The 27,416-nt window shown below is 40.9% G+C and overlaps 1 protein-coding gene across 1 annotated transcript in view; it reads left to right on the plus strand.

The window, feature by feature from the left end:
* Positions 1–27,416, plus strand: part of ube2f (ubiquitin-conjugating enzyme E2F (putative)) — a 179,204-nt gene that overhangs the window by 91,264 nt on the left and 60,524 nt on the right. The window contains 1 exon segment of the mRNA XM_084315096.1: positions 24,048–24,080. Within this exon segment, the coding sequence (XP_084171222.1) occupies positions 24,048–24,080 (33 nt within the window).

The following is a 27,416-nucleotide window of genomic DNA, read 5'->3' on the forward strand; positions in this document are numbered from 1 at the left end:
TGTCCAACTCTTAATTTCCGATACCGATATCAACCGATACCGATATATGCAGGGTTTCCCCCCCCCCCCAAAAAACTGAATAATTTCTGGTAATTAACATTACATATCTCTTGTCGTGTAATTAACACAACATTATGCATACTTTGACAATAAATAAAATAATAATTTGTTCTTACTTGCTTGCCTGGGTAAATAAAGGTTAAATAAATGTAAAAAAAAAATAAAAAAATTTAACCGATACCGATATTTTCCGATATCACATTTTTATGCCAATATCGGCCGATAATATCGGTAGGCCGATAATATCGGACATCCCTAGTTTTTATATATTGTATCTTGTATATATGCACACTTGCATTCACTTCACTTCACAAGGACCACAATGGAAACAAGCTCTAGGGCTTTATTGTGTTTTTATCCTTTTATCCTCAATATTCTTTGTATTGTATTGCACAATCCTTGTTTTATTGCTTCAATAAAGATATCAATCAAAAAAGGGACCTGTTGTTAACATAAGAGTATTATCAATAGCCAATACATTGATACAATGGGATTATATCAATAATCCATCAAATCAATATGTTTGAGGTGCCAGCATACATGGGATTTAATTAGTTGAATCAATTAACATGAGTGCATGCTCTCTGGGTTCTGTAACCTTCAGCTGACACACACACGCACACACACACAGACACAGCATAAATACACAGGAAGCACACAAACAGCTGTTAGTCACTGTGACACAGTCTAATCGCAGTAATGTATTCTAGCTGTTGTTTATGCTCCAGTTACTTAGCGGTTGAGTTCATGAAGCACCAGGAGATGAGCAGATTTGCATAACGGCGTATGCTTATCTGCATGTGTCCATTAGGGCTCGTCTGATATGGACCTCTGCGATAATAATTCACTCTGTAATTGCCGTTTGTGAGATTATTATACATTTATATTTGTGGCTGCGATCAGCAGCTCTATAGTTAACTCTGTCTGTTGGTTTCCCCACCCTCTAGCAGCTACAGGTTTACACCTAGGAGGCTGGAATTGGGCACGGAGGTCAAGTGTGTGTGTGTGCATGTGTGTGTGTGTTGGTGTGTGTGTGTGTGAAGGTGTGTGTTTGTGTTGATGCCAATTGGCTTAAAGGGGGTGTGGCAATGGGAATGGCCTATCGCTAAAAAGGTCACAGCTAATTAGCAAATGTGTACTGGTCTTTAATGTCGACTATTAGTCACAATTCAGACATCTCATTGTTTTTATTGTCATTTAAATATCGGTGGTGATAGGGCGGGCAGAATGTCGGATGAAAAGCTGGAGGACAGGTGGAGTTGAATATAATTCATGTTTTAGTTTATTAACACTTTGAGTGCCACGGGTCCGGTGCCCCGGAACCCCGTTGCGTGCCACCACCCACTTCAATGATAGAGCTCTCATATTTGCGAACTCATAAACTATATATATATATATTTTTTTTTTATTGGTCTTTTTCCCCCTCCATTTTCCTCCGATTTTTCTCCCATCCCAATGTTAGTCGTATGCCAATTCCCAGTCCCTTCCTGGTCGCTGCGCACTTACCCCCCACAGTCAGATCATCTGGGAGAGTGGAGGCTACCACGTGCTTCCTCCGACACACGTCCAGCCAATCACCGCTTCTTTTCACCTGGCAGCGCGGATTCTCATTGAGAGGGCGTAGCGTGTGGGAGGACCACACTATCCCCCTCACGTCCAATCCGCGCTTAGCAGGCGCCCCAACCGAACTGTAGGAGTCGCTGTTTACAACGACCCGGACCCACCCCGCCAGCTTCTCCCACCCTCTGATACAGCCAATTGTATCAGTGCAGACGGCCAGCCAAGCTGGTGACAACCCCGGAGCTGTGAGCTGGATTCGAACAGGCAAATCCAGCTCAGCTCCGGGGCTGGTGACGAACGCAATCTCCGCTCGGCCACCTAACCGCCTTCATAAACTATATCTTAAATTATGGCTATGTGTCTAATATGGCCGTCGCTTATCAATGACTTGTTTGCAGTCAACATTGTCGAAACTGATTGTTTTTTAATCCGTTCATTTCTGTTTTATACCATTTTGAAAACGCTAGTTTTTTTAAAGTTCCAGTAAAAAATTAAGATTCTGTGATAAACGCCCTTTACCGGAATACACTGGAATACACAAAACACGTTGTCATTTTTCGGCCTATTTATGAATAGTTTTCAAATAAACGCTAGATTATCGATAGTATAGTGTGTACTTATGCACGCTATAGAAGCGGGCTGAAAAATCGATTATCTTATTTCCTGATCGCACACACACACACAGACACACACATACACACATATGGCACACGCTGATATATAGGTGAAAATAGCTCTGATTATCCCAAGACTGGTCAAATAGATTCCTTACCTCAGATCAGATGTTCTCCAAAAAGAGAAGAGCTGTTCTGGTGGTAGGCGATTACTTGGATCGTCTCTGGTTACTTGTCTGACAAGTAAAATGTGGAAGCAGGACTTTTTTTTCTCCATGCGTTTCATTCAATCCAATCCAAAGGGGTGCAGTACCATCCAGAGAGACGATAGGGGCGGTATTTTCCCTGTTCGAGTTCAGACAGATCCCCACTGGTAACGTGAGGCTAGATTGATGAAACATTTATGGAAATCGATAATAAAAAAAATAAACAAGATCTCTCGTTGTTGGCACTCAACGGTTGGCATGAACTAACGAGAAATCTCGTTGTTGGCACTCAAAGTGTTAAGATGGGATAATCAACAGGATCTAGGTAATGAAAAGTACCCTCAGGTTCCTGAGATAGAAATTAAACATACCCTCAGGTTCCTGGCATATCAATTAAACGTACCTGGTGATACTAAATCCAGATTGAACTCTGCCATTGGAAAGGGGAGATTTGGCCCGATCCATAGATGTGCGACTTGGCCAGGTAATTTATAGGCCTGATATTCTATATTCTAAAATCATATTTCAAATTGCATGTGTCCGGATGGCAGAATTCAGTACTGTATCTACAAAACCTTCTGTTTTAATCATATCCAACATGTGGGATCGATGTAGCGTTGCTACACATCATTCAGAGGAGACGTCGCAGAGACTACCACCAAAGAAGGAGACCGTGAACTCTGATGCTTCCTAGATTAGGTACTATATAAAGTTCGATTGCGTTCACACCAACAGCAAACCGCACCATGCTCCACTTTGAAAGGGTCAAAGTCCCAACTTTTCAAGAGGACCATGGTTCGGTTGTTTGGTCCTCACAATAGTTTGGTTTGTGTTCACACCTCTCCAAACGAAACGGACTATTGATTTAAAGGGACCATGGTTCACTTAAAACGGACCAAACAGGGTAGGTGTGTGAACGCGACCTAATTTACTGAGAGTAAATGGTTTCTAGTTTTAGAGTTCTGCTGAGTGCTTTTCTTTGGAAGCTCTAGTCAACATGATTTTCCTTTGTCTAAATTGAACAGTTGGCAGGAAAAGTCCCTTTTTTGGGCATCAGCAGCATGCAGGGTCTGGAGCCTCATCTTGTTTTGGGCAAAACCATAAACAAGCTTTTTGTAGAGACAGCGCAATTATTAAATCGAGGCCTTGTTTTTACGTGTTCTGTTAAAAAGAAAAAAATATGTTGTTGACCCGTTTAATTGAAATCCAAATCCCAGCTGTCAATCCGGAAGTCGGCATCAGAGCCGACGTCAGCGTTTCCTGTTGATTTGTTTCTGTTGTTTTTCCAATGCACTCCAGGTAGGGCTGGGCCATATATCGAGTACACTTGATGTATCGCGGCTTGTTCTACATGAGATGTAGTAAATTACCATATCATGAACATCGAGTATATGTTGTCACGTCAGTTTCTAAGCCGCCGTGGCTGAGACTTGCTTTAGCGTAGAGCTTTCCTCTCATTTCATTATGGACACAGACCAGCGCGGACCTTCAATGACATGCAATTAAATTGACGCGAGCAACGGGCTAACTTTATCTGCTAAACTAACTAAGTTATCCCATAACTAGGCTAAGCTAACTAACGTTAGCCGCTAACCCTGTAACCGCTCAAGGCAGAGTGACTCCACGTCCACGACACCAGTTCAACACACACACACACACACACCGGAACACACACGCATGCATTGTCTCTGTAGGATCGCCGATGCGATTAGTCTCTGCGATTAACCCATCCCGTCGTCCTTCCCCCCCAAGGGCAGCCGGGAGCAGACAGGCATCAACGTGAGCCGCGCCCGGGGACCAATCCAAGTGCTCCTGTCCGTCTTCGTCAAGGACGCCACAGCGTTAGCGATCTGTTGTTGTGCATGTTTTTCCATTGGGTTTATCTTATAGGGGGGGAAACCCTTGCGAGCACGGGGAGAACATGCAAACTCCACACAGAAAGGCCCGGGAGATACCCCACCTGGGTACCTGGCATCATGGAAACCTGGTCCTCAAGCGGGAATCGAACCCTGGACCTTCTTGCTGTGAGGCGACAGTGTTAACCACTACACCACCGTGCCGCCACGGTGGTGTAGTGGGGGGGGGGGTATATTGACGAGGCTTGACAACAAAGGTTCAAAGACTTCACATTTATTGGCTATTTATTTCTTTATATCGCTTCATGCATCGGGCTCATCCAGATTCCATCTCCGTGTGTTCATCTGTTGACATTCTAGTTTGACATCATCAACTACGGCAACTTAGATGCTCAAAACGCAAACCTAAAACAAAACCCCGGGGGGGGGGGGGAGCTGGCTTTCTCACGCGCTCTCTCTCTCTCTACATTCAATGATTTAAAGTAGCCAAACGTTACACTATAAATACTAACTGGATAGTTGATGATATAAACATTTAATTTCATTATCTGAAATATTCTAAAATCGTTAAGTCTGCTATAAGCCATTATCCCTTTGTGTGTGATTTATTATTTTCTCACAGTAGTGTGTATATACAGTATGTGTGTGTGTTTGGCTAAAGTGGATAGAAAACACAGTACTGTGCAAAAGTCTTAGGCACCCAAGAGTTTTTATATAAATTGTCTTAGATGTAAATTATTTGTATTTAAAAAAAAAAAAAAAAAAAAAAAAAAAAAAAAATATTAGTGTGTCAGTAGACTACTCTTAGTACATTTTCATTTAATATTTTTTTTAAAGCATCTTCATGGTTTAATGCAAACATACAGTATGTTGCAGGGACTATTATAATCATCATTGGCGTGACTGTATGCATAAGGGTTAAATCAAGCATTTTTAAGTGCTTTAGAGGAAATGTCAAAATATCGCGATATATATCGTGTATGAATGAATGAATGTATTCGCACACACACACAATACATTACATGTAAATATCCTCATGTGATACAACAACGTCGCAATTGTGTGCATGTGCCAGGTCTCCCAAGAAGCTATTTAAAGCTTTTGGACGGAGCCTGAACACAGATATAAACAGAATATAAACAACAAAACAATAAACAAAAACAAAACAAAACATACAACTGGGGTAGGTTTACACACCTACCTACTAACTGACATATAACATAGATACATAATACAGACAATTTATATACCTAAGTTATCATTTTAATTAGAGATATGATTTAAGCAGTTCCTCTTTCAGTGATTTTTTTAAATGTTTTAAAGGATTTAGACACTTTCAGATTCTCGTCAAGCTTGTTCCAGATCTGTGGGCCCCTGCAGGCTAAGCTTAGGCTGGCACATTTGAGCCTTCTCCTCTTGCCAAATATAAGATGCCTATTTCTTGTGTTATGGGTGTGCAGTGGTTGGCAGACTGGGACAAGCTCAGACAGTCTGTGATTCATGTTGTTGACAACTTGATACATAATTGATGCGTTTTGATCAGTGGTGCAGTGGCAAATTGACAGTAGGTCAAACGCTCCGTGCGCGTGCGCGCGCATGCACAGTTTTTTTTGGCTGCTCTCGTCCTGCAGCTGGATACTATTGCCTCACAGCGCGGCCGTCAGCGCGCGGCCCAGAGAGCGCCGCTGGCTCTGCGGCTCTGCAGCTGCATGCTTCTCCGGGAGTCCGGTTGGATAATGCCATGTAAAAAGCGATTGCGCGTACTTCAGCCTCAGTGAGCGAGGTATAACGCCGTTATACCGAGTTATACCAGCACTGCAACACTGGTTTTGATGAATGTTAAATTCAGCGAGCCTCAGGAGACCAAAGCGATGGAACAGAGGTTGTGAGGGAGCTTTATACCCGGACCATGATAGTACTCATAGTATTTTCTTTTGTAAGCTTTCAAGTTGCTTGAGATGGCTGGGGTAAGTGTTGCACCATATGACATTACAGTAATTAATGAGGGGTTCATACAAGGTTTTATATAGAGTGAGAAGGGCAGGCATATGGCCAAAATATATTGCGATATCATTTAGAGGCCATATCGCCCAGCCCTAACTCCAGGTTCAGAGTGATGAGATAGAAAGATATATGGATGGATGGATGGATGGATAGATACTTTATTCATCCCATTGGGGAAAACATTGAATACATAAATACCGTACAACTTATAATAGAAGCAGAGTCTCAAACAGTAGCGGCTCGTGGATGCTTCGCCACTAGGGGCGCTATACCAAACATTTTGCAAACATGTACAAGGCACGCATTGGCGAATATTATCACCATTGCCATCGATCAATACAGTCAGTCAAATGCAACCACGTTTCCAATAGCCCAACACAAACACGCACATCTCTCTCTCTCGCTCTCGCTCTCTCGCTCTCTCTCAGATGATGTCAGATCCATTCAATAATAATCACATTTGTATATCTCGTCATTTTAAACAAGTTACCATTCATTGTCTGAGTGGTTATGCCCCACACGCGGCGAAATTAGAGAGAGAGAGAGAGAGAGAGAGAGAGAGAGAGAGAGAGAGAGAGAGAGAGAGAGAGAGAGAGAGAGAGAGAGAGAGAGAGAGAGAGAGAGAGAGAGAGAGAGAGAGAGAGAGAGAGAGAGAGAGAGAGAGAGAGAGAGAGAGAGAGAGAGAGAGAGAGAGAGAGAGAGAGAGAGAGAGAGAGAGAGAGAGAGAGAGAGAGAGAGAGAGAGAGAGAGAGAGAGAGAGAGAGAGAGAGAGAGAGAGAGAGAGAGAGAGAGAGAGAGAGAGAGAGAGAGTTAGTTAAGCATTAGCTGAGTGGCTAACAGCAGCTAAAGTTAGCTGAGTTGGCTAAGAGAGAGAGAGAGAGAGAATTAACTCACTTTGTTTAATTGAAACGTGGTCCAAAAAGTGTATGTCCACTGACTGTCCCCCAGACTGTTGTCGATGTATATCCATTCCACTCACTGCCCACTGTCCAGACTCCAGACTGAATCACAAGTTCACAACACACAGCTTCGAACATGTTGCAAACTGTGGCTAAGGAAAAAACGGGCATCGCCGCGTCGGCCAATCAGAGAGCGTCTCCGCGAAATGCGGCTATGGAAATTCTAGACGGAAATTCTAAACGCTTGACTAGACCGCTTCAAATCGCGCCCGGATTCCAACATAATAGTCATATTTCAACGCACAACGCGTTACGCACTGATTGGCTGTGACGGATACAGCGATCGAACAGTGACGCGCACTCAGAGCGCTATCGCGTCTAGCCCGGGCCGAGAAATACAAAAAAAGAAAAAAAAAAAAAAAAAGTGAGTCACTTCCTGTTCCTGAAAACAAGTATTTTTTTATTTTATATAGTAACGTTATATTGTGCATTGGAAACACAAACATACTTAAAATGAGTAAATATTATTCATTTTAAACATGTTTATATTATTTATAGGGCTATAAAACAAAAAACAAAAAGATACTTTTTCTTGTTGGCCTGAAGGGGGGGCGGCGCCCGTGCGCCCCTAGTGGCAGAGCCGCCACTGGTCTCAAATGATGTGGCTTCACCTTCTGAGCCACCACTATGTCACCAACATCTTGGCAAGGTATCCAAGATGATCACTGCATTAATGGAAGAGCAGCAGCTAAGTCTTATCCGCCATCTTTTCCTATGCACCACTGGGGATCTGGTGCAGTGAAGTGTTAATGTTGGTACATGTCATACAAGTAATATTCATACTGGTTTAAATAAACAATTTGATATTTCCCATCTTTGCTGAGCAAGATTTCTGCGCAAAGGTAATTAGAGGTCTGTCCCATATACAGTAGACACCTGTCCCAAATATAGGTGTGTGTGTGCATGTGTGCGTGTGTATGTGTGCACGGCAACATATCTTGCCAACTAAAGGCTGACAGCAGGCCAGGGACTTGGATTCTGGAATATTTTGGTCAACGACAAGTATTTTATTTTAATTAACTTCCATCATTGTCCATTGAAATACTGTAGATAGTATGAAGGAAAGGAATTAGAAGCCTATCCCATATAGACACCTGTCCCAAATAAAGGTATGGGCTATTAATTGGAGTTTTATGGTACATAAATAAACACATAACGTTTTGGGTGCTACTGCAGTAAATAAATTTGTCGCACAGACAAACAGATTAGCTAGCTGTCGTCAATGCTGTCGAGCATCTTGGATTACAACTATTGCTTTTGTCTGCTGATCAAGGGAGTACAAGCACCGACTCCTGTACCTGGAGTCTCTTTATTCCTCGTTGACTCAGACGGAGTACCCGAACATTCCTCTACCCTCCAGGCCTTACACCCCGGAGGGAACCCATTGTCTCCAGTTGGTACCAGTGTTGCCCTATATAATTGCTACTATACAACAGGTGGCGTCAGCTTAGACCCATCGTAGGATTCCTGCTATTCTTAGTGACTTATGCTCTTGACTGACTTTACGTATATTCTTCGCCATACAAGCGCGACCCTAATTCTCATTCTGTAACCTAACGTTGCCTAATAATAATAAATTACCCTCCAATAGTATTTCTGTGTCAATGCCGTGTTCTTGTGGGTGTTCACCATCTATATTTGATGTACTGTCTGGCCAGTAATTAAAGTACATAACTAGCAGTGGTTTAATCTATCACAATCTTTAATACAGTCAGGGTTTTGTAACCCCTCAGTTACACCTGCCGTCATGGATCCATGGTATGGACTTTTACTATGACGTCGCCTACGATACATCTTGTAAATAATAGACACACTGTATATTTCTACACTAATCATTTACTTTTTCAAAAAAAATGGCAGCAGGTTAAAGAAAATAGAAAATGTTTAATGAAATAGCACCATGACAATTAGATGAATATAAGACAATAGCATAAAAATTACTTTGTACTGGAAAACTAAATACAATCAAATACCTGTCAAAAAACGATGAGACATCTTGTGATGTGATGCGCTAGTTTCAGTGGCACGTTTGGTGTGACATTAGGGTACAGCTACAGTTGATGTCATGTCTGGTTTGTTGCCGTGATTGCTAATGTCAACACCTGGCCAAGAAGACCGTTATTCCACAGTTTAGCTAAATAGCGCTCTTTTTAAACGGGGAGTCCCAAGTCACCTCAGCTCAGCGTGGTCTTCCATCTCGACAGCAGTCATCGAAGACGTGACTTGTTCCTTGTGGCCGCGGTGGCGGCTGACTGGAATTAATCAGCTGGAGAGGTCGGTGTTGTCAGGTTGAAAAACCACCTCTTTCAAAGTATTCCATCACAGACAAAAGGTGATTGTAATCAAATACAGGTGCATCTCAATCAATTAATATTAGTTGCCTCCACACCATGCTGCATTGATTCACGCAAAAGGAGCCATGACCAAGTATTGAGTGCATATACTTTTCAGTAGGCCGACATTTCTGTAATATATATCTATTTTTTTTCTTTTTATTGGTCTTATGTAATGTTAAAACTTTATCAGATACTGAATTTTGGGTTTTCATTAGCTGTAAGCCATTGTTACGTGTGGGGTGTGTTTGTACCCTGATCAGGTGTTCCCAGTGTGATGTGTTATGTCTAGTTGTAGTTCCCTGTCCTGGTCTTGTAGTCCTTATCGTTTCCCTCCCAGGTGTATCCATTTGTAATCAGCCCAGGTGTGTCTTGTCTCGTCATCCCCTCGTGTATAACTGTTCTGTTCTCCCCTGTGTGAGATGCTGATCCTGTTTGTACAGTTCTGTGTTTTGTTTGTCGTTATGTTAGGCATAACAAAAAATATTGTTTGTTTCCTGTTGGTTGTCAGTTAAGGCCATGGGTAGGTAGGGAATTTATACAAATTTTTTATGTTATTCTGTCCCACGGCGACTATGGATAGGGAATTTATTTATTTAATTAAAATGTTCACAACAACATGGATGCATGTACTCTGCCAGCATGTTTAATATCCATAATACTAAAGGTTTGACTAAGATTTCTATGAAACTTTATTAAAATATATATATATATATATATATATTTTTTAAACTCATAAAATATATTGGGTCGCACCTAAATCGGCAGGGTCGGTCGGCAACCGGAAGCAAACCATAATTTTTTTTAGGCCTTACTCCTTTTTGATTACGGTACAAACCATGGCAAATATAATTAAATATCTTTTGTTGGTTACTTTGGCTACCATCTCCTAATTATGTTACATTGACAAGACAACGAGCACTCCTTCAGTCAATGGTAACGTACTAGCCATACTCATCAAAATTGAAAGAAATAAAGGCTTGAAATATGTGTGTAATGAATCTATATAATATATGATTTTCGGTTTTTGAATTGAATTACTGAAATCAATTAACTTTTCCTCGATATTCTATTGAGATGTACTTGTGTATACAGTGTTTATTTTTTGTCATTTTTAAGCGACTTACAAATTGTTTACAGCAGGAGGGCTACACCTCTGGCGGCTACGGTTAATTGCTGTTGTTCATCTAGCAAATGGCAGGTGATTATCATTAAACGACGAGTGAGCTGTGTTATTGCACCACATTTTATGGCGAAAAACGTAGTAGAACGTGCTCACCTCACTTGACTTGACACTGGGTGCTGTAACTATACATAAAAAAATAGGGAAACAAGTCCAGGCACGCACTCCAGGGTTTTCAAATTTATTGGCAGCCTGAAATTCGGTGTGAACACACCTTCTTCAGAAAATGGCTTGCATGAAGCATGAAGGGTAAGTGACCAAATGTATACAAATCAAACAGGAAGTGACAACCCATTCCAACAAGAATTCTGCACAAAATACAACTTAGAAGCACAACCTCTTCAGAAGCATGAAAATCAGAAAGATCTATCTATATATATATACAGAGTAGGACTACATCTGAAACGACTGAAATATAAACAGTCATGACCCATAGCAGCAGTCTTTAAATTATAAATATAAAGAATGATAAATGAATATAAAAATAATTCATTATTACTTTATTTTCAATTTACACGTCATGGGAATACCATGAATGAGAGTTATGGTGATGAGGATGCCTTTGAGGAGGGCTTTTCATCCCCACCTTGTCCTCTGCTGGTCTCACCATTTCTACTCTCCTTTAACACTTTCCGTGCCAGCCGTGCCAGTCCTATATACCCCGTTGAGTGCCAACGCTCTATTCAATGACAGAGCGCTCACATTTGTGAACGCATAAACTATATCTTAAATTATGGCTATGTGTCTAATACGACCGTGGCTTATCAATGACTTGTTTGCAGTCAACATTGTGGAAACTTTCAGAAAAAAAAAAGATTCTGCAGGAATCGCACTTTACTGTAATACACAAAACACGTTGTAATTTTTCGGCCTATTTATGAATCGTTTTCAAATATACGCTAGATTATCGATAGTATATGTGTACTTATGCACGCTATAGAAGCGGGCTGAAAAATCGATTATCTTATTTCCTGATCAGCTACACACACTCAGCCACACACAAACACATGGGACACGTTGATATATAGGTGAAAACAGCTCTGATTATCCCAATACTGGTCAAATAGATTCCTTACCTCAGATCAGGGCCCTCATTCATCAACGTGTCTTACGCACAGATTTGTGCTTAACCTGTGCGTACGACCATTTCTAAGCAAAGAGTGGGATTCATCAATTTCAACTTGAACTTCACTTCGTGCTTATGTGTACGCACAGCTCGGAGCACACTTAGCTGACGCCCAGTGGTAGAATATATTATTACAACAAGGAAATGAGCTTCTGTGCATTAGTTTCAACACTGGCATGTTCTGTATGAACCGTAATTCATTATAGTTCATTGTAAAATAGCAACAGTAGTGTAATTATGGTCAAAACCCTATAAATAGCATTTGGAATAATAGATCTTTCTCTCAGAATGAATGCAGCATGGTTTATATAGCGTTATCGGAATATACGGGGTGTACTGACTGACTGCGCTCCGCGTAGCTCAACTCGTTATTATTTTGCGCACAGACCGCAGAAACACGGGAACGTTTTGATTATATTTAAAAGGCTTTACGTTAAACGAAACAAGTGGAATTTCGAAGCTGTAAGCAGAATACAAGTCATATGAACACCCACGATATAGTGTTCTTCCCCCTTTTTACTGTATAAGAAAGAATAAAAAACGCATTGCAATGACACCAGATAGTGGACAGACTATGTACATGATGGGATTCAAGTTCGCGTTTTTGTTGATCATAGGCATGCTGTCAGAGTATGATATCTTAATCAAACATTCTAGAACATTTGTCGTCACAGATCATGTCCTAATAGAACATAGGCTATGGCATGGTCCATCGTGATATTGTGTGGACTGTTATTACTGTACCGGTACCACCCATTGTGACAACAGCCTTGTGAGTCCCGCACACAAACATGATGGAATTCAAGTTCATGTATTGAAAGGCAGGCTACATCATACATGCAGTGAGATTCATTGTTCTTGTATATGCCCTCGTATTATTGTTTATATAGGCTACCCAATACTGACATCAAAATAGATTGTAGTATGCCTCTAGAAATCATATGCAGCAGGTAGAAAATTGACGGAAAATTCATCGCGATTTGGAATAAAATTGAGGAGAACTTTAATCCCTGGGTATTAATCAAACAACACGGGAAAAGGCAGTCATATTCCAGCACGGTCTTTATTAGTGTTTGCGCTGCCCAGGCAGCAATGGTTAATAGATATCATATCCGACATCACCGTTCTCATAACACGCTTCCTTCGGCTTAGTCCATTTTTCCACATTTCATGGGGGTATTCCATTACCGTATATGGTTAATCGGGGCGGTTCTGGTATGCAAATACTTAAAACAGTGCACGAGCTCAAACGTAGGATCAAAGTCATATTTATCAAGACAGGTGTGCGTAGAACCTGTGTACGCACGTGTGATGAATCCCGTTATTTTCGTGCGTGCACTGATTCAAAATTCTGTGCTTACGTGTGGAAATAGAACATATTCTACGCCACGTTGATTAATGAGGGCCCAGATGTTCTCCAAAAAGATTATTCCAATTCCTGATCGCCATTCCAAATATCGATCGCGTTTATTGATCCAACGCTGGGTGGTCGAAAGACATATTCCACGCTGTTCTGATGGTGGGCGATGACTGCAATAGGCTCGGATTACATGCCTGACAAGTAAAATGTGGAATCCGGACTCTTTCTTCCCCATCCATTTCATTCAGTCCAATCCAATGGGGTGCAATACCATCCGGAGAGACAATAGGGGGCGGTATTTTCCCTGTTCGAGCTCAGACAGATCCCCAATGGTAACGTGAGGCTAGATTGATGAAAAATGAATGGAAATCAATCATTAAAAAAATAATGATTTAAAAACGAGATAACTATCCCGATGGTTGCCTTGTTTTCCCTCTCGTGGACCTTTATGTGACTTAGGCTGAGCTGTGGCTCCTTGATCTGCCATTTGTCATCGCAGCTGTGTTGCTCATTAGAACGGTAACCTTTAATGGGGAGATGGATTATATCAAACCAGTATCTCCAGGAAGCCTGCCTATGATTTTTCACATCAAGTCTTGTGCATTTTCAATGGGGACATATTTGAGTCCTTTTCAACAAGTTAATATATGTCTTTAACCTCTTAACAGGCGCCCCAAAAAGTGGCCATTTTGTGAGAACTGCATACTTTTTTTGCAAACCGAAATACTATACTTTATACTTATAGCACATGCATAAGCCTGGTCTCTTTTGAAAGATAACATTCTGAAGTTTCTGATACAATAAAGAAATATCACTCTTAGTGCTAATGAAATAGAGTAACATAGGTCTGAACTTGAGTTGTAGAAAAACGTGATACTCACATTTTTCTGTAGCAGTTGCAATATCCAAATATAGTATTTCCAAAAAAGATTGTATGATTGACTCCAATGCATTCTGCGTTTTTTTCTCCCTGTTTTCGCTCATGACTTTTCACCTAGATCACTGATTCACAGATCCCCAAATGGGGAATCCTTGGAAAGCCACTCTCATTGGCTACAAACAAACCTGTCCAATAATTTTCGAGATTGCCAAATGATTGACGGAGCTAGAGCCCCAGGAGTCGGGAGTGGTAATCAAAAGGAAAATAAGTCTACCGTGTACTTTGGCGCACGCCTCACATATCGGCATGTAACTCGAGAACCGGCAATCGACAGGCAACAAATAGGGCTTTAATTCTTTATATATATTGTATTTATAATAAAAAATCACACCCGAGCCGCTAGAGGTCGGCAAAGTGGCGCGTCGCGCCGGTGAGCAAATCGTCCCCAAGAGGGGCCGGGCCGCTGCACGTTAAGAGACATTGTCAGAAACATGTTTTAGGTTCAACTTTAGGTAGAAAATAAGATTTCCGCGCGACTGCAGGCTCTGCCAACAGAGGCCTGGTGAAATTTGCAGTATGATAAATTACTAAACTCAAATCGGACACAAACAAAGAAATGTAAACAAAGTGCAATATAGCGGGGCTCTTTTGCATAGAGGTCGCTAGGGCTGGGTTCCAAAAATATATTTCCCGATTCTGAATCGATCTTCATTTGAATGAGCGATTTTCATAATCCCGAGATTATAAAAAAAATAAAAAATAAAGTCCCCCATCCCCCAATTTAGTCATTATGCCAATTTCCTTCCTGGTCATCTCGTGTCCAGATCTCGTGCAACGTGTTTGAATCTAAAAACATGGATCAAGGGAAAGCATCACTCAAGTCACCGCCAGGTGCAAAGGTCTGGTTGCATTTTGGATTTAAAAAACATAACCACAGAGAAGAGCTGGACAAAAGCGAAGCCATTATGTAAGCTGTGCAAAGTGGAGGTGAAATATTGTGGGAAATACAACAAATCTACGAAACCACTTACTGAGACACTGTTATCCAGCCTGCGAACCATCTTTGTGCTGATGTAGATATCTATAGGGTGCCCTTCAAAACTCTATGATTCAGCAAACTAACCGTAGCTCAAATATGCCCTATTTACTGTCTAATCGACCAGCACTCAGCACTCAGGGTGAGAGACGGCAGCTTCTGCCTGTGTCCCGTGGTGCAGTCCGGGGTGCTGACCGGTCCAATAAAGTTGTGTTTCACTGGTGTGTGAAGCCATAGGCTTCAGGTAGATTACTCTAATCTAGTCTCTACTCTCATTCTCTCTCTGTTTCTCTTCTGTCATTCTCTCTCTGTTTCTCTTCTCTCATTCTCTCTGTTTCTCTTCTCTCATTCTCTCTCTGTTTCTCTTCTGTCATTCTCTCTCTGTTTCTCTTCTGTCATTCTCTCTGTTTCTCTTCTCTCATTCTCTCTGTTTCTCTTCTCTCATTCTCTCTCTGTTTCTCTTCTGTCATTCTCTCTCTGTTTCTCTTCTGTCATTCTCTGTTTCTCTACTTTCATTCTCTCTGTTTCTCTGTCACATTCTCTCTCTGTTTCTCTCTCATTCTCTCTGTTTCTCTACTCTCATTCTCTCTGTTTCTCTTCTCTCATTCTCTCTCTGTTTCTCTTCTCTCATTCTCTCTGTGTCTCTACTCATTCTCTCTCTGTTTCTCTTCTCTCATTCTCTCGGTTTGTTTCTCTACTCTCATTCTCTCTGTATCTACTCTCATTCTATCTGTATCTACTCTCATTCTCTCTATCTCATCTCATTCTCTCTGTTTCCTACTCTCATTCTCTCTCTGTTTCTCTTCTCTCATTCTCTGTTTCTCTACTCTCATTCTCTCTCTGTTTATCTACTCTCATTCTCTCTGTTTCTCTACTCTCATTATCTGTCTCTCTTCTCTCATTCTCTCTCGGTTTCTCTACTCTCATTCTCTCTGTTTCTCTACTCTCATTCTCTCTCTGTTTCTCTTCTCTCATTCTCTCTGTTTCTCTTCTCTCATTCTCTCTCTGTTTCTCTTCTGTCATTCTCTCTCTGTTTCTCTTCTGTCATTCTCTCTGTTTCTCTTCTCTCATTCTCTCTCTGTTTCTCTTCTCTCATTCTCTCTCTGTTTCTCTTCTGTCATTCTCTCTCTGTTTCTCTTCTGTCATTCTCTGTTTCTCTACTTTCATTCTCTCTGTTTCTCCTGTCACATTCTCTCTCTGTTTCTCTCTCATTCTCTCTGTTTCTCTACTCTCATTCTCTCTGTTTCTCTTCTCTCATTCTCTCTCTGTTTCTCTTCTCTCATTCTCTCTCTGTTTCTCTTCTCTCATTCTCTCTGTCTCTACTCATTCTCTCTCTGTTTCTCTTCTCTCATTCTCTCGGTTTGTTTCTCTACTCTCATTCTCTCTGTATCTACTCTCATTCTATCTCTATCTCATCTCATTCTCTCTGTTTCCTACTCTCATTCTCTCTCTGTTTCTCTTCTCTCATTCTCTGTTTCTCTACTCTCATTCTCTCTCTGTTTATCTACTCTCATTCTCTCTGTTTCTCTACTCATTATCTGTCTCTCTTCTCTCATTCTCTCTCGGTTTCTCTACTCTCATTCTCTCTGTTTCTCTACTCTCATTCTCTCTCTGTTTCTCTACTCTCATTCTCTCTCTGTCTCTACTCATTCTCTCTGTTTCTCTACTCTCATTCTCTCTCTGTTTCTCTACTCTCATTCTCTCTCTGTCTCTACTCATTCTCTCTGTTTCTCTACTCATTCTCTCTGTTTCTCTACTCTCATTCTCTCTCTGTTTCTCTGTCTCATTCTCTCTGTTTCTCTACTCTCATTCTCTCTGTTTCTCTTCTCTCATTCTCTCTCTGTTTCTCTTCTCTCATTCTCTCTGTGTCTCTACTCATTCTCTCTCTGTTTCTCTTCTCTCATTCTCTCGGTTTGTTTCTCTACTCTCATTCTCTCTGTATCTACTCTCATTCTCTCTGTATCTACTCGCATTCTCTCTGTCTCCTCATTCTCTCTGTTTCTCTACTCTCATTCTCTCTCTGTTTCTCTTCTCTCATTCTCTCTGTTTCTCTACTCTCATTCTCTCTCTGTTTATCTACTCTCATTCTCTCTGTTTCTCTACTCTCATTCTCTGTCTCTCTTCTCTCATTCTCTCTCGGTTTCTCTACTCTCATTCTCTCTGTTTCTCTACTCTCATTCTCTCTCTGTTTCTCTACTCTCATTATCTCTCTGTCTCTACTCATTATCTCTGTTTCTCTACTCATTCTCTCTGTTTCTCTACTCATTCTCGCTGTTTCTCTACTCTCATTCTCTCTGTTTCTCTACTCTCATTCTCTCTGTTTCTCTACTCTCATTCTCTCTGTGTCTCTCATTCTCTCTGTCTCCTCTCATTCTCTCTGTTTCTCCACTCTCATTCTCTCTGTTTCTCTACTCTCATTCTCTCTCTGTTTCTCTCTCTCGGTTTGTTTCTCTACTCTCATTCTCTCTGTTTCTATACTCTCATTCTCTCTGTTTCTCTACTCTCATTCTCTCTGTCTCTCTTCTCTCATTCTCTCTCTGTTTCTCTACTCTCATTCTCTCTGTTTCTCTACTCTCATACTATCTCTGTTTCTCTACTCTCATACTATCTCTGTTTCTCTACTCTCATTCTCTCTCTGTTTCTCTACTCTCATTCTCTCTGTTTCTCTACTCATTCTATCTGTTTTTCTTCTCTCATTCTCTCTGTTTCTCTTCTCTCATTATCTCTGTTTCTCTACTCTTATTCTCTCTGTTTCTCTACTCTCATTCTCTCTCTGTTTCTCTTCTCTCAGTCTCTCTGTTTCTCTTCTCTCATTCTCTCTGTTTCTCTACTTTCATTCTCTCTCTGTTTCTCTACTCTCAGTCTCTCTGTTTCTCTTCTCTTATTCTCTCTGTTTCTCTACTCTCATTCTCTCTCTGTTTCTCTACTCATTCTCTCTGTTTCTCTTCTCTCATTCTCTCTCTGTTTCTCTTCTCTCATTATCTCTGTCTCTACTCCCATTCTCTCTGTTTCTCCACTTTCATTCTCTCTGTTTCTCTTCTCTCATTCTCTATGTTTCTCTACTCTCATTATCTCTCTGTTTCTCTACTCTCATTCTCTCTGTTTCTCTACTCTCATTATCTCTGTCTCTACTCCCATTCTCTCTGTTTCTCCACTTTCATTCTCTCTGTTTCTCTTCTCTCATTCTCTATGTTTCTCTACTCTCATTATCTCTCTGTTTCTCTACTCTCATTCTCTCTGTTTCTCTTCTCTTATTCTCTCTGTTTCTCTACTCTCATTCTCTCTCTGTTTCTCTACTCATTCTCTCTGTTTCTCTTCTCTCATTCTCTCTCTGTTTCTCTTCTCTCATTCTCTCTGTCTCTACTCTCATTCTCTCTGTTTCTCTACTCTCATTCTCTCTGTCTCTACTCTCATTCTCTCTGTTTCTCCACTTTCATTCTCTCTGTTTCTCTTCTCTCATTCTCTCTGTTTCTCTACTCTCATTATCTCTCTGTTTCTCTACTCTCATTATCTCTGTTTCTCTTCTCTCATTCTCTCTCTGTTTCTCTACTTTCATTCTCTCTCTGTTTCTCTACTCTGTCTCTCTGTTTCTCTTCTCTTATTCTCTCTGTTTCTCTACTCTCATTCTCTCTCTGTTTCTCTACTCATTCTCTCTGTTTCTCTTCTCTCATTCTCTCTGTTTCTCTTCTCTCATTCTCTCTGTCTCTACTCTCATTCTCTCTGTTTCTCTACTCATTCTCTCTGTCTCTACTCTCATTCTCTCTGTTTCTCCACTTTCATTCTCTCTGTTTCTCTACTCTCATTCTCTCTGTTTCTCCTCTCATTCTCTTTGTTTCTCTACTCTCATTCTCTCTGTTTCTCTACTTCCATTATCTCTCTGTTTCTCTACTCTCATTCTCTCTGTTTCTCTACTCTCATTCTCTCTCTGTTTCTCTACTCTCATTCTCTTTGCTTCTCTACTCTCATTCTCCCTGTTTCTCTTCTGTCATTCTCTCTCTGTTTCTCTTCTGTCATTCTCTCTCTGTTTCTCTTCTCTCATTCTCTCTCTGTTTCTCTTCTCTCATTCTCTCTCTGTTTCTCTTCTGTCATTCTCTCTCTGTTTCTCTTCTGTCATTCTCTGTTTCTCTACTTTCATTCTCTCTGTTTCTCTGTCACATTCTCTCTCTGTTTCTCTCTCATTCTCTCTGTTTCTCTACTCTCATTCTCTCTGTTTCTCTTCTCTCATTCTCTCTCTGTTTCTCTTCTCTCATTCTCTCTCTGTTTCTCTTCTCTCATTCTCTCTGTGTCTCTACTCATTCTCTCTCTGTTTCTCTTCTCTCATTCTCTCGGTTTGTTTCTCTACTCTCATTCTCTCTGTATCTACTCTCATTCTCTCTGTATCTACTCTCATTCTCTCTGTCTCATCTCATTCTCTCTGTTTCTCTACTCGCATTCTCTCTCTGTTTCTCTACTCTCATTCTCTCTCTGTTTATCTACTCTCATTCTCTCTGTTTCTCTACTCTCATTATCTGTCTCTCTTCTCTCATTCTCTCTTGGTTTCTCTACTCTCATTCTCTCTGTTTCTCTACTCTCATTCTCTCTCTGTTTCTCTACTCTCATTCTCTCTCTGTTTCTCTGTCTCATTCTCTCTGTTTCTCTACTCTCATTCTCTCTGTTTCTCTTCTCTCATTCTCTCTCTGTTTCTCTTCTCTCATTCTCTCTGTGTCTCTACTCATTCTCTCTCTGTTTCTCTTCTCTCATTCTCTCTGTTTGTTTCTCTACTCTCATTCTCTCTGTATCTACTCTCATTCTCTCTGTATCTACTCTCATTCTCTCTGTCTCCTCTCATTCTCTCTGTTTCTCTACTCTCATTCTCTCTCTGTTTCTCTTCTCTCATTCTCTCTGTTTCTCTACTCGCATTCTCTCTCTTTTCATCTACTCTCATTCTCTCTGTTTCTCTACTCTCATTCTCTGTCTCTCTTCTCTCATTCTCTCTCGGTTTCTCTACTCTCATTCTCTCTGTTTCTCTACTCTCATTCTCTCTCTGTTTCTCTACTCTCATTCTCTCTCTGTCTCTACTCATTCTCTCAGTTTCTCTACTCATTCTCTCTGTTTCTCTACTCTCATTCTCTCTCTGTTTCTCTACTCTCATTCTCTCTGTTTCTCTACTCTCATTCTCTCTGTTTCTCTACTCTCATTCTCTCTGTCTCTCATTCTCTCTGTCTCCTCTCATTCTCTCTGTTTCTCCACTCTCATTCTCTCTGTTTCTCTACTCTCATTCTCTCTCTGTTTCTCTCTCTCGGTTTGTTTCTCTACTCTCATTCTCTCTGTTTCTATACTCTCATTCTCTCTGTTTCTCTACTCTCATTCTCTCTGTCTCTCTTCTCTCATTCTCTCTCTGTTTCTCTACTCTCATTCTCTCTGTTTCTCTACTCTCATACTATCTCTGTTTCTCTACTCTCATTCTCTCTCTGTTTCTCTACTCTCATTCTCTCTCTGTTTCTCTTCTCTCAGTCTCTCTGTTTCTCTACTCTCATACTATCTCTGTTTCTCTACTCTCATTCTCTCTCTGTTTCTCTTCTCTCATTCTCTCTCTGTTTCTCTACTTTCATTCTCTCTCTGTTTCTCTACTCTCAGTCTCTCTGTTTCTCTTCTCTTATTCTCTCTGTTTCTCTATTCTCATTCTCTGTTTCTCTACTCATTCTCTCTGTTTCTCTTCTCTCATTCTCTCTGTTTCTCTTCTCTCATTCTCTCTGTTTCTCTACTCTTATTCTCTCTGTTTCTCTACTCTCATTCTCTCTCTGTTTCTCTTCTCTCAGTCTCTCTGTTTCTCTTCTCTCATTCTCTCTCTGTTTCTCTACTTTCATTCTCTCTCTGTTTCTCTACTCTCAGTCTCTCTGTTTCTCTTCTCTTATTCTCTCTGTTTCTCTACTCTCATTCTCTCTCTGTTTCTCTACTCATTCTCTCTGTTTCTCTTCTCTCGTTCTCTCTCTGTTTCTCTTCTCTCATTCTCTCTGTCTCTACTCTCATTCTCTCTGTTTCTCTACTCTCATTCTATCTGTCTCTACTCTCATTCTCTCTGTTTCTCCACTTTCATTCTCTCTGTTTCTCTTCTCTCATTCTCTCTGTTTCTCTACTCTCATTATCTCTCTGTTTCTCTACTCTCATTCTCTCTGTTTCTCTTCTCTCATTCTCTCTCTGTTTCTCTACTTTCATTCTCTCTCTGTTTCTCTACTCTCAGTCTCTCTGTTTCTCTTCTCTTATTCTCTCTGTTTCTCTACTCTCATTCTCTCTCTGTTTCTCTACTCATTCTCTCTGTTTCTCTTCTCTCATTCTCTCTGTTTCTCTTCTCTCATTCTCTCTGTCTCTACTCTCATTCTCTCTGTTTCTCTACTCTCATTCTCTCTGTCTCTACTCTCATTCTCTCTGTTTCTCCACTTTCATTCTCTCTGTTTCTCTTCTCTCATTCTCTCTGTTTCTCTACTCTCATTATCTCTCTGTTTCTCTACTCTCATTCTCTCTGTTTCTCTTCTATTATTCTCTCTGTTTCTCTACTCTCATTCTCTCTCTGTTTCTCTACACATTCTCTCTGTTTCTCTTCTCTCATTCTCTCTGTTTCTCTCATTCTCTCTGTCTCTACTCTCATTCTCTCTGTTTCTCTACTCATTCTCTCTGTCTCTACTACTCTCATTCTCTCTGTTTCTCCACTTTCATTCTCTCTGTTTCTCTACTCTCATTCTCTCTCTGTTTCTCTACTCTCATTCTCTTTGTTTCTCTACTCTCATGCTCTCTGTTTCTCTACTTCCATTATCTCTCTGTTTCTCTACTCTCATTCTCTCTGTTTCTCTACTCTCATTCTCTCTCTGTTTCTCTACTCTCATTCTCTTTGTTTCTCTACTCTCATTCTCTCTGTTTCTCTACTTTCATTATCTCTCTGTTTCTCTACTCTCATTCTCTCTGTTTCTCTACTCTCATTATCTCTCTGTTTCTCTACTCATTCTCTCTGTTTCTCTTCTCTCATTCTCTCTGTTTCTCTACTCTCATTCTCTCTGTTTCTCTACTCTCATTCTCTCTGTTTCTCTTCTCTCATTCTCTCTGTTTCTCTTCTCTCATTATCTCTGTTTCTCTACTCTCACTCTCTCTGTTTCTCTACTCTCATTCTCTCTCTCTGTTTCTCTACTCTCATTCTCTCCATTTCTCTACTCTCATTATCTCTGTTTCTCTACTCTCATTCTCTCTGTTTCTCTTCTCTCATTCTCTCTCTGTTTCTCTACTCATTCTCTCTGTTTCTCTACTCTCATTCTCTCTCTGTTTCTCTACTCTCTCTCTCTGTTTCTCTACTCTCATTCTCTCTGTTTCTCTACTCTCATTCTCTCTCTGTTTCTCTACTCTCTCTCTGTTTCTCTTCTCTCATTACCTCTGTTTCTCTACTCTGATTTTCTCTCTGTTTCTCTTCTCTCCTTCTCTCTGTTTCTCTTCTCTCATCCTCTCTCTGTTTCTCTTCTCTCATTCTCTCTCTGTTTCTCTTCTCTCATTCGCTCTGTTTCTCTACTCTGATTCTCTCTGTTTCTCTTCTCTCATTCTCTCTCTGTTTCTCTTCTCTCATTCTCTCTCTGTTTCTCTACTCTCATTCTCTCTCTGTTTCTCTTCTCTCATTCTCTCTGTTTCTCATCTCTCATTCTCCCTGTTTCTCTACTCTCATTACCTCTCTGTTTCTCTTCTCTCATTCTCTCTCTGTTTATCTACTCTCATTCTCTCAGTTTCTCATCTCTCATTCTCCCTGTTTCTCTACTCTCATTCTCTCTGTTTCTCTACTCTCATTCTCTCCGTTTCTCATCTCTCATTCTCTCTGTTTCTCTACTCTCATTCTCTCTCTGTCTCTACTCATTCTCTCTCTCTGTTTCTCTACTCTCATTCTCTCTCTGTCTACTCATTCTCTCTCTCGGGTTCTCTTCTCTCATTCTCTGTTTCTCTACTCTCATTCTCTCTGTGTGTCTACTCTTCTCTTCTGCGAAGCTCAGGTTAAAGATTGTATCCATAGTCAGTTATACGTGTGTGTGTTGATCAGGGTATGAATGCACAGTGTCTCATAGGTAATGATTAATATTACAGTCAGAGCAGTCAGACCTTCTGTTGACATTCAAGTTTTTCTTTGTTTTTGTTAGTCATTATCTTAGCAATCTCTTCTTGCTGCACTGTTGTGTGACGTGCAACCAGGGGTATTGTAAGCATGTCTGTTCATGAATGTTACCTGTTACCTATCCACTTCGTGCATAGTGGCACATAAGGCCTTCACAGAGCGTTTCCACTTCTCCCGGTCAGCTGCCGTTGTTCTTGCTTCAGGCCATGAGCTCCACCCTGCCTCTTTTCTTTCTTTCTCTACTGTGCATATTCCTCTGGTTGTCATCTCTCTTGCTACTATGGCAATGTTGCCGCTCCTGTACAGTGTTCGTACGTTCCAATTCCCAATTTTCATGGTTTCCTTCGGATGCACTAGTGGCCTATTCGGCCCAAAGGCGTCCCCTCGGCTTTGGCCCTTGGGTGTCATGGTGTCTCTCCTGTTGCAAGAAGGACTGGCTATGGCGTCTAGAAGATTGTGTGAATTTGCTCTGTTTCTGGTTTCTGTAATAAAGTGTTTTTCCGGGAGCGGGTTATCGGCCCTCAGCCCAACCCCCAACCTGGAGGACCAGTTGGATCACTCTTCGTCTGGTCTCTCTCCTTCGACCTGTTCGGCTTGTGTGACCCTGCTAGGAGTACAAGCCTCCTGCCGACATAGCTCTAGGGCTCATTGAGACGCACAAACTGCCCCACCGCGTTAAGGTGGTGATCCGTTGGAGCTGCTGTTCATGAATGTCCAATAATAACTCTTCCTTTTTCTTCATCTTTTCCAGGACGTGGTTTGGGGATTAAACTCCTTGTTTACCGTAAGTTGAACATGAAATGTACCTTTTGTTTGTTTGTTTTAAAGACGAGACAATTTCTTTAATAATATATATATGTATATATATAACACACATACATGAATGGTTTACATGTTGAACAGTAGGCCATTTGCACAAACTTAACAGGTTCCCACTCACATCGAAGTGCTAACATGGTAATTGTCATCCCCTTTCATTCTCCCTCAAATTGAAGGTGTATTAGGGCTGTCAGAATTAATTTCAATATTGGAATTTAATTGGGCGGCCGGGTAGCACAGCGTACTAAGCGTCTGTCTACCACCGCAGAGACACTGGTATCGAATCCGGCTGTCGGCAGTGCCTCCGGCTTGGCCGGTCGTCATACTGGCACAATTGGCAGTGTCAGCAGGAGGGAAGCCGGTGGGTGGTAATCTGGTCGTTGTAAACAGCGACTCCTACAGGTCGGTCAGAGCGCCTGCACAGCGAGGGAGGGAAATGGTGAAGGTAGTGTGACCTTACACTTCACCAATGAGAGTCCTCGCTGCCAGGTGAAAAGATGCTGCTGGCTGTCTCCTATGTATTGGAGGAAGCATGTGATAGACTTCAGGGCTCCCTAGACCGGCCAGTGGGGGGCACATGCGCGCAACGACCAGGAAGGGGAGGGGGGAATTGGCATAACTACTCAAATTGGGATGGGAGGAAAACTACAGAAAATAGGAGGAGAAAAAGTGGATAAAAAAAAGATATTGGAATTTAATTCAAATTTGAAAAAGATACATGCATTTTAATATCAAAGTCCCATTCTAATGTAAATAAATACAAAACATTGATGTGAGGTGAACTTAAAATGCACCTTTTTTGGTGATTGTGGAAAGATTTACCGGCAATACAAGTCAATCCATGTGTGTTACAAAGAACAGCCCTATGCCTAATGATAGTGTCCTATTGGTACTACCCATAATAGTAAATACTACACACAATGAACTTGTCAATTAAAAGTATTTTACACCTCGATGTGGTAATAATATGTATGTTTCACCCTTAATATTAAAATGTCATTAGAATTTGCTTAACTTCAACCTATTCATATTGTAATGGTATTCTTGATTGACAGCCCTAACATTTTGTGTTAAAGTGTAGGGCTGGGAATCACCAGAGGCCCCGATACAATACTATAAATACTGATCTATTGCCTTTTTCAACTGCAAATTACCTCCCCAATGGAAAACATCATCTGTTTTATCTAATAGGATAACGTTTTCACTCTGTTAACCTCACTCCAATCATCTCATTGCAGCAAAATGGGATTGTCAAGGGGAGAAAAAAAGTATTATTGTTTTTAATTTAATAAAAAAATATTTCAGTGTAGCGGCATAATATCAGCATGCAAAATATTGCCATATATCAATGTATGGGTTTCCCCTCCACCCCTAATAAACAGTCAGGGGAGAGGAGGTATGCTCCTTGGTACTGGAGCACAAACCATGAAACCTCATCCCCATTGTTAAAGGTATAATCTGTAATGCTGTCAAACAGTGACCTCTAGGCGTAAAATAGCCTCGCTTGGTATTGCACTTAATTTGCTTTTTTTGTCTTGGTCTGACGTGTGGGTTGGAGTTCAGTAACTTAATTATACTGTGGATCTCTCCAGAGCTCTCTTGGTACATTATTAGAGCCTGAAGTGTGGCCAGGAGTAGCAACACCTCCCCTATAATACCCACTGAAATCCAATCCACACATCAGACAAAAATCTAAAATTGTAAACAAAGCTCAGTACCATGTTGTCATTGTTCGCCTAGAGGTTGCTGTTTGACCACTCTACCTTTAACGATAGGGTTGTGAGAGAAATGTACCTGCCGACCATCCGCCCCCTTTTGCATGCAACAATAACGATAATGCCTTTCTGAGCACCCAATGAGACCAAGAACAATGAGACCAAGAACCTTAATCCAATCATACCATGCCCCCCCTCTCTCATCTGTAAACATAATCAAGGGGGAAATTATCATCGTGAGCGCCTAATTCATGCATGTTATTTCCATGGCCTTAGATGGCAATATGGCAATGGATGTCAATCAATGGTAATAGATGGTATTAGATAGGGCTGGGAATCACCAGAGGCCTCACGATACGATACTATCACCATACTTGAGTCACAATACGATAGTATTGCGATATTAACACATTGAGTGCCAACGACGAGAAATCTCGTTGTTGGCCGCCATGCGTTGAGTGCCAACAACGAGAAATCTTGTTATTTAATCGTTATTTCTTTTATTAGCGATATCCATAAAATTTTCATCCATCCAGCCTCACGTTATCATTGGGACTGGCTCTGACCTCGAAAAGGGCAAATACCGCCCCCTATCGTCTCCCGGATGGTATTGCACCCATTGGATTGGAGTCAATGGAAATGCATGGGGGGGAAAAACTCCGAATTCCACATTTTACTTCTGAGGCAATGTAACCTGAGAATATTGCATTCATTGATGGGACTGGAAGCAGTGTGGATTATGTGTTTCGAGGTTGGATCGTTGGATCAATAAACGCAATCGATATTTGGAATGGCGATCAGGAATTGGAATAATCTTTTTGCAGAACATCTGATGTGAGGTAAGGACTTTATTTTACCAGTCTTGGGTACTAATCAGATGTTTTTTCACGTATTTCACAATGTGTCTCATATGTGTGTGTGTGGCGCTAGCGTCAGGCAGGGCATAGATAATCGATTTTTCAGCCTGCTTCTCTAGCGTGCATAAATACACATACTATCGATAATCTAGCGTTTATTTGAAAACGATTCATAAATAGGCCAAAAAATTACAACGTGTTTTGTGTATTCCAGTAAATGGCTATTTTCACGGATTTTTCTGGAATCACTAGAAATCTTCAAAACTATACTCGTATTCAAAACGGTATAAAACGGAAATGTACTGATGAAAAAACAATCCGTTTCGTACATGTTGACTGCAAGCAAGTCATTGATAAGAGACGGTTGTATTAGACACATAGCCATAATTTAAGATATAGTTTATGCGTTCGCAAATATCCCCGTCCTCTCATTGACTAAAGCGATAAATAGCTGGCAATCAAAGTGTTAATATTGCGATATATTGCGATTTATTACCTTTTTTCAACTGCAAAGTAAAACTTTGTCAACATGTTTTATCTAATCAAATAAAGTGTTCAGTCTGTTCATCTCACTTCAATCATTTTTATTGCAGAATATGGTATTTTCTCAAGCAGACAGATGTAAACACTGTAATCTGTGTCGCATGTACCTGACAAACTGAACTGTTTGTATTACATTCCAACTTAACTGAATGCACATGTTTGCGTGTGTGTGGACTACTGTACTAT

This window comes from Notolepis coatsorum (genome assembly GCF_963971535.1).
Source record: "Notolepis coatsorum genome assembly, chromosome: 5".
Taxonomy (NCBI): domain Eukaryota; kingdom Metazoa; phylum Chordata; class Actinopteri; order Aulopiformes; family Paralepididae; genus Notolepis; species Notolepis coatsorum.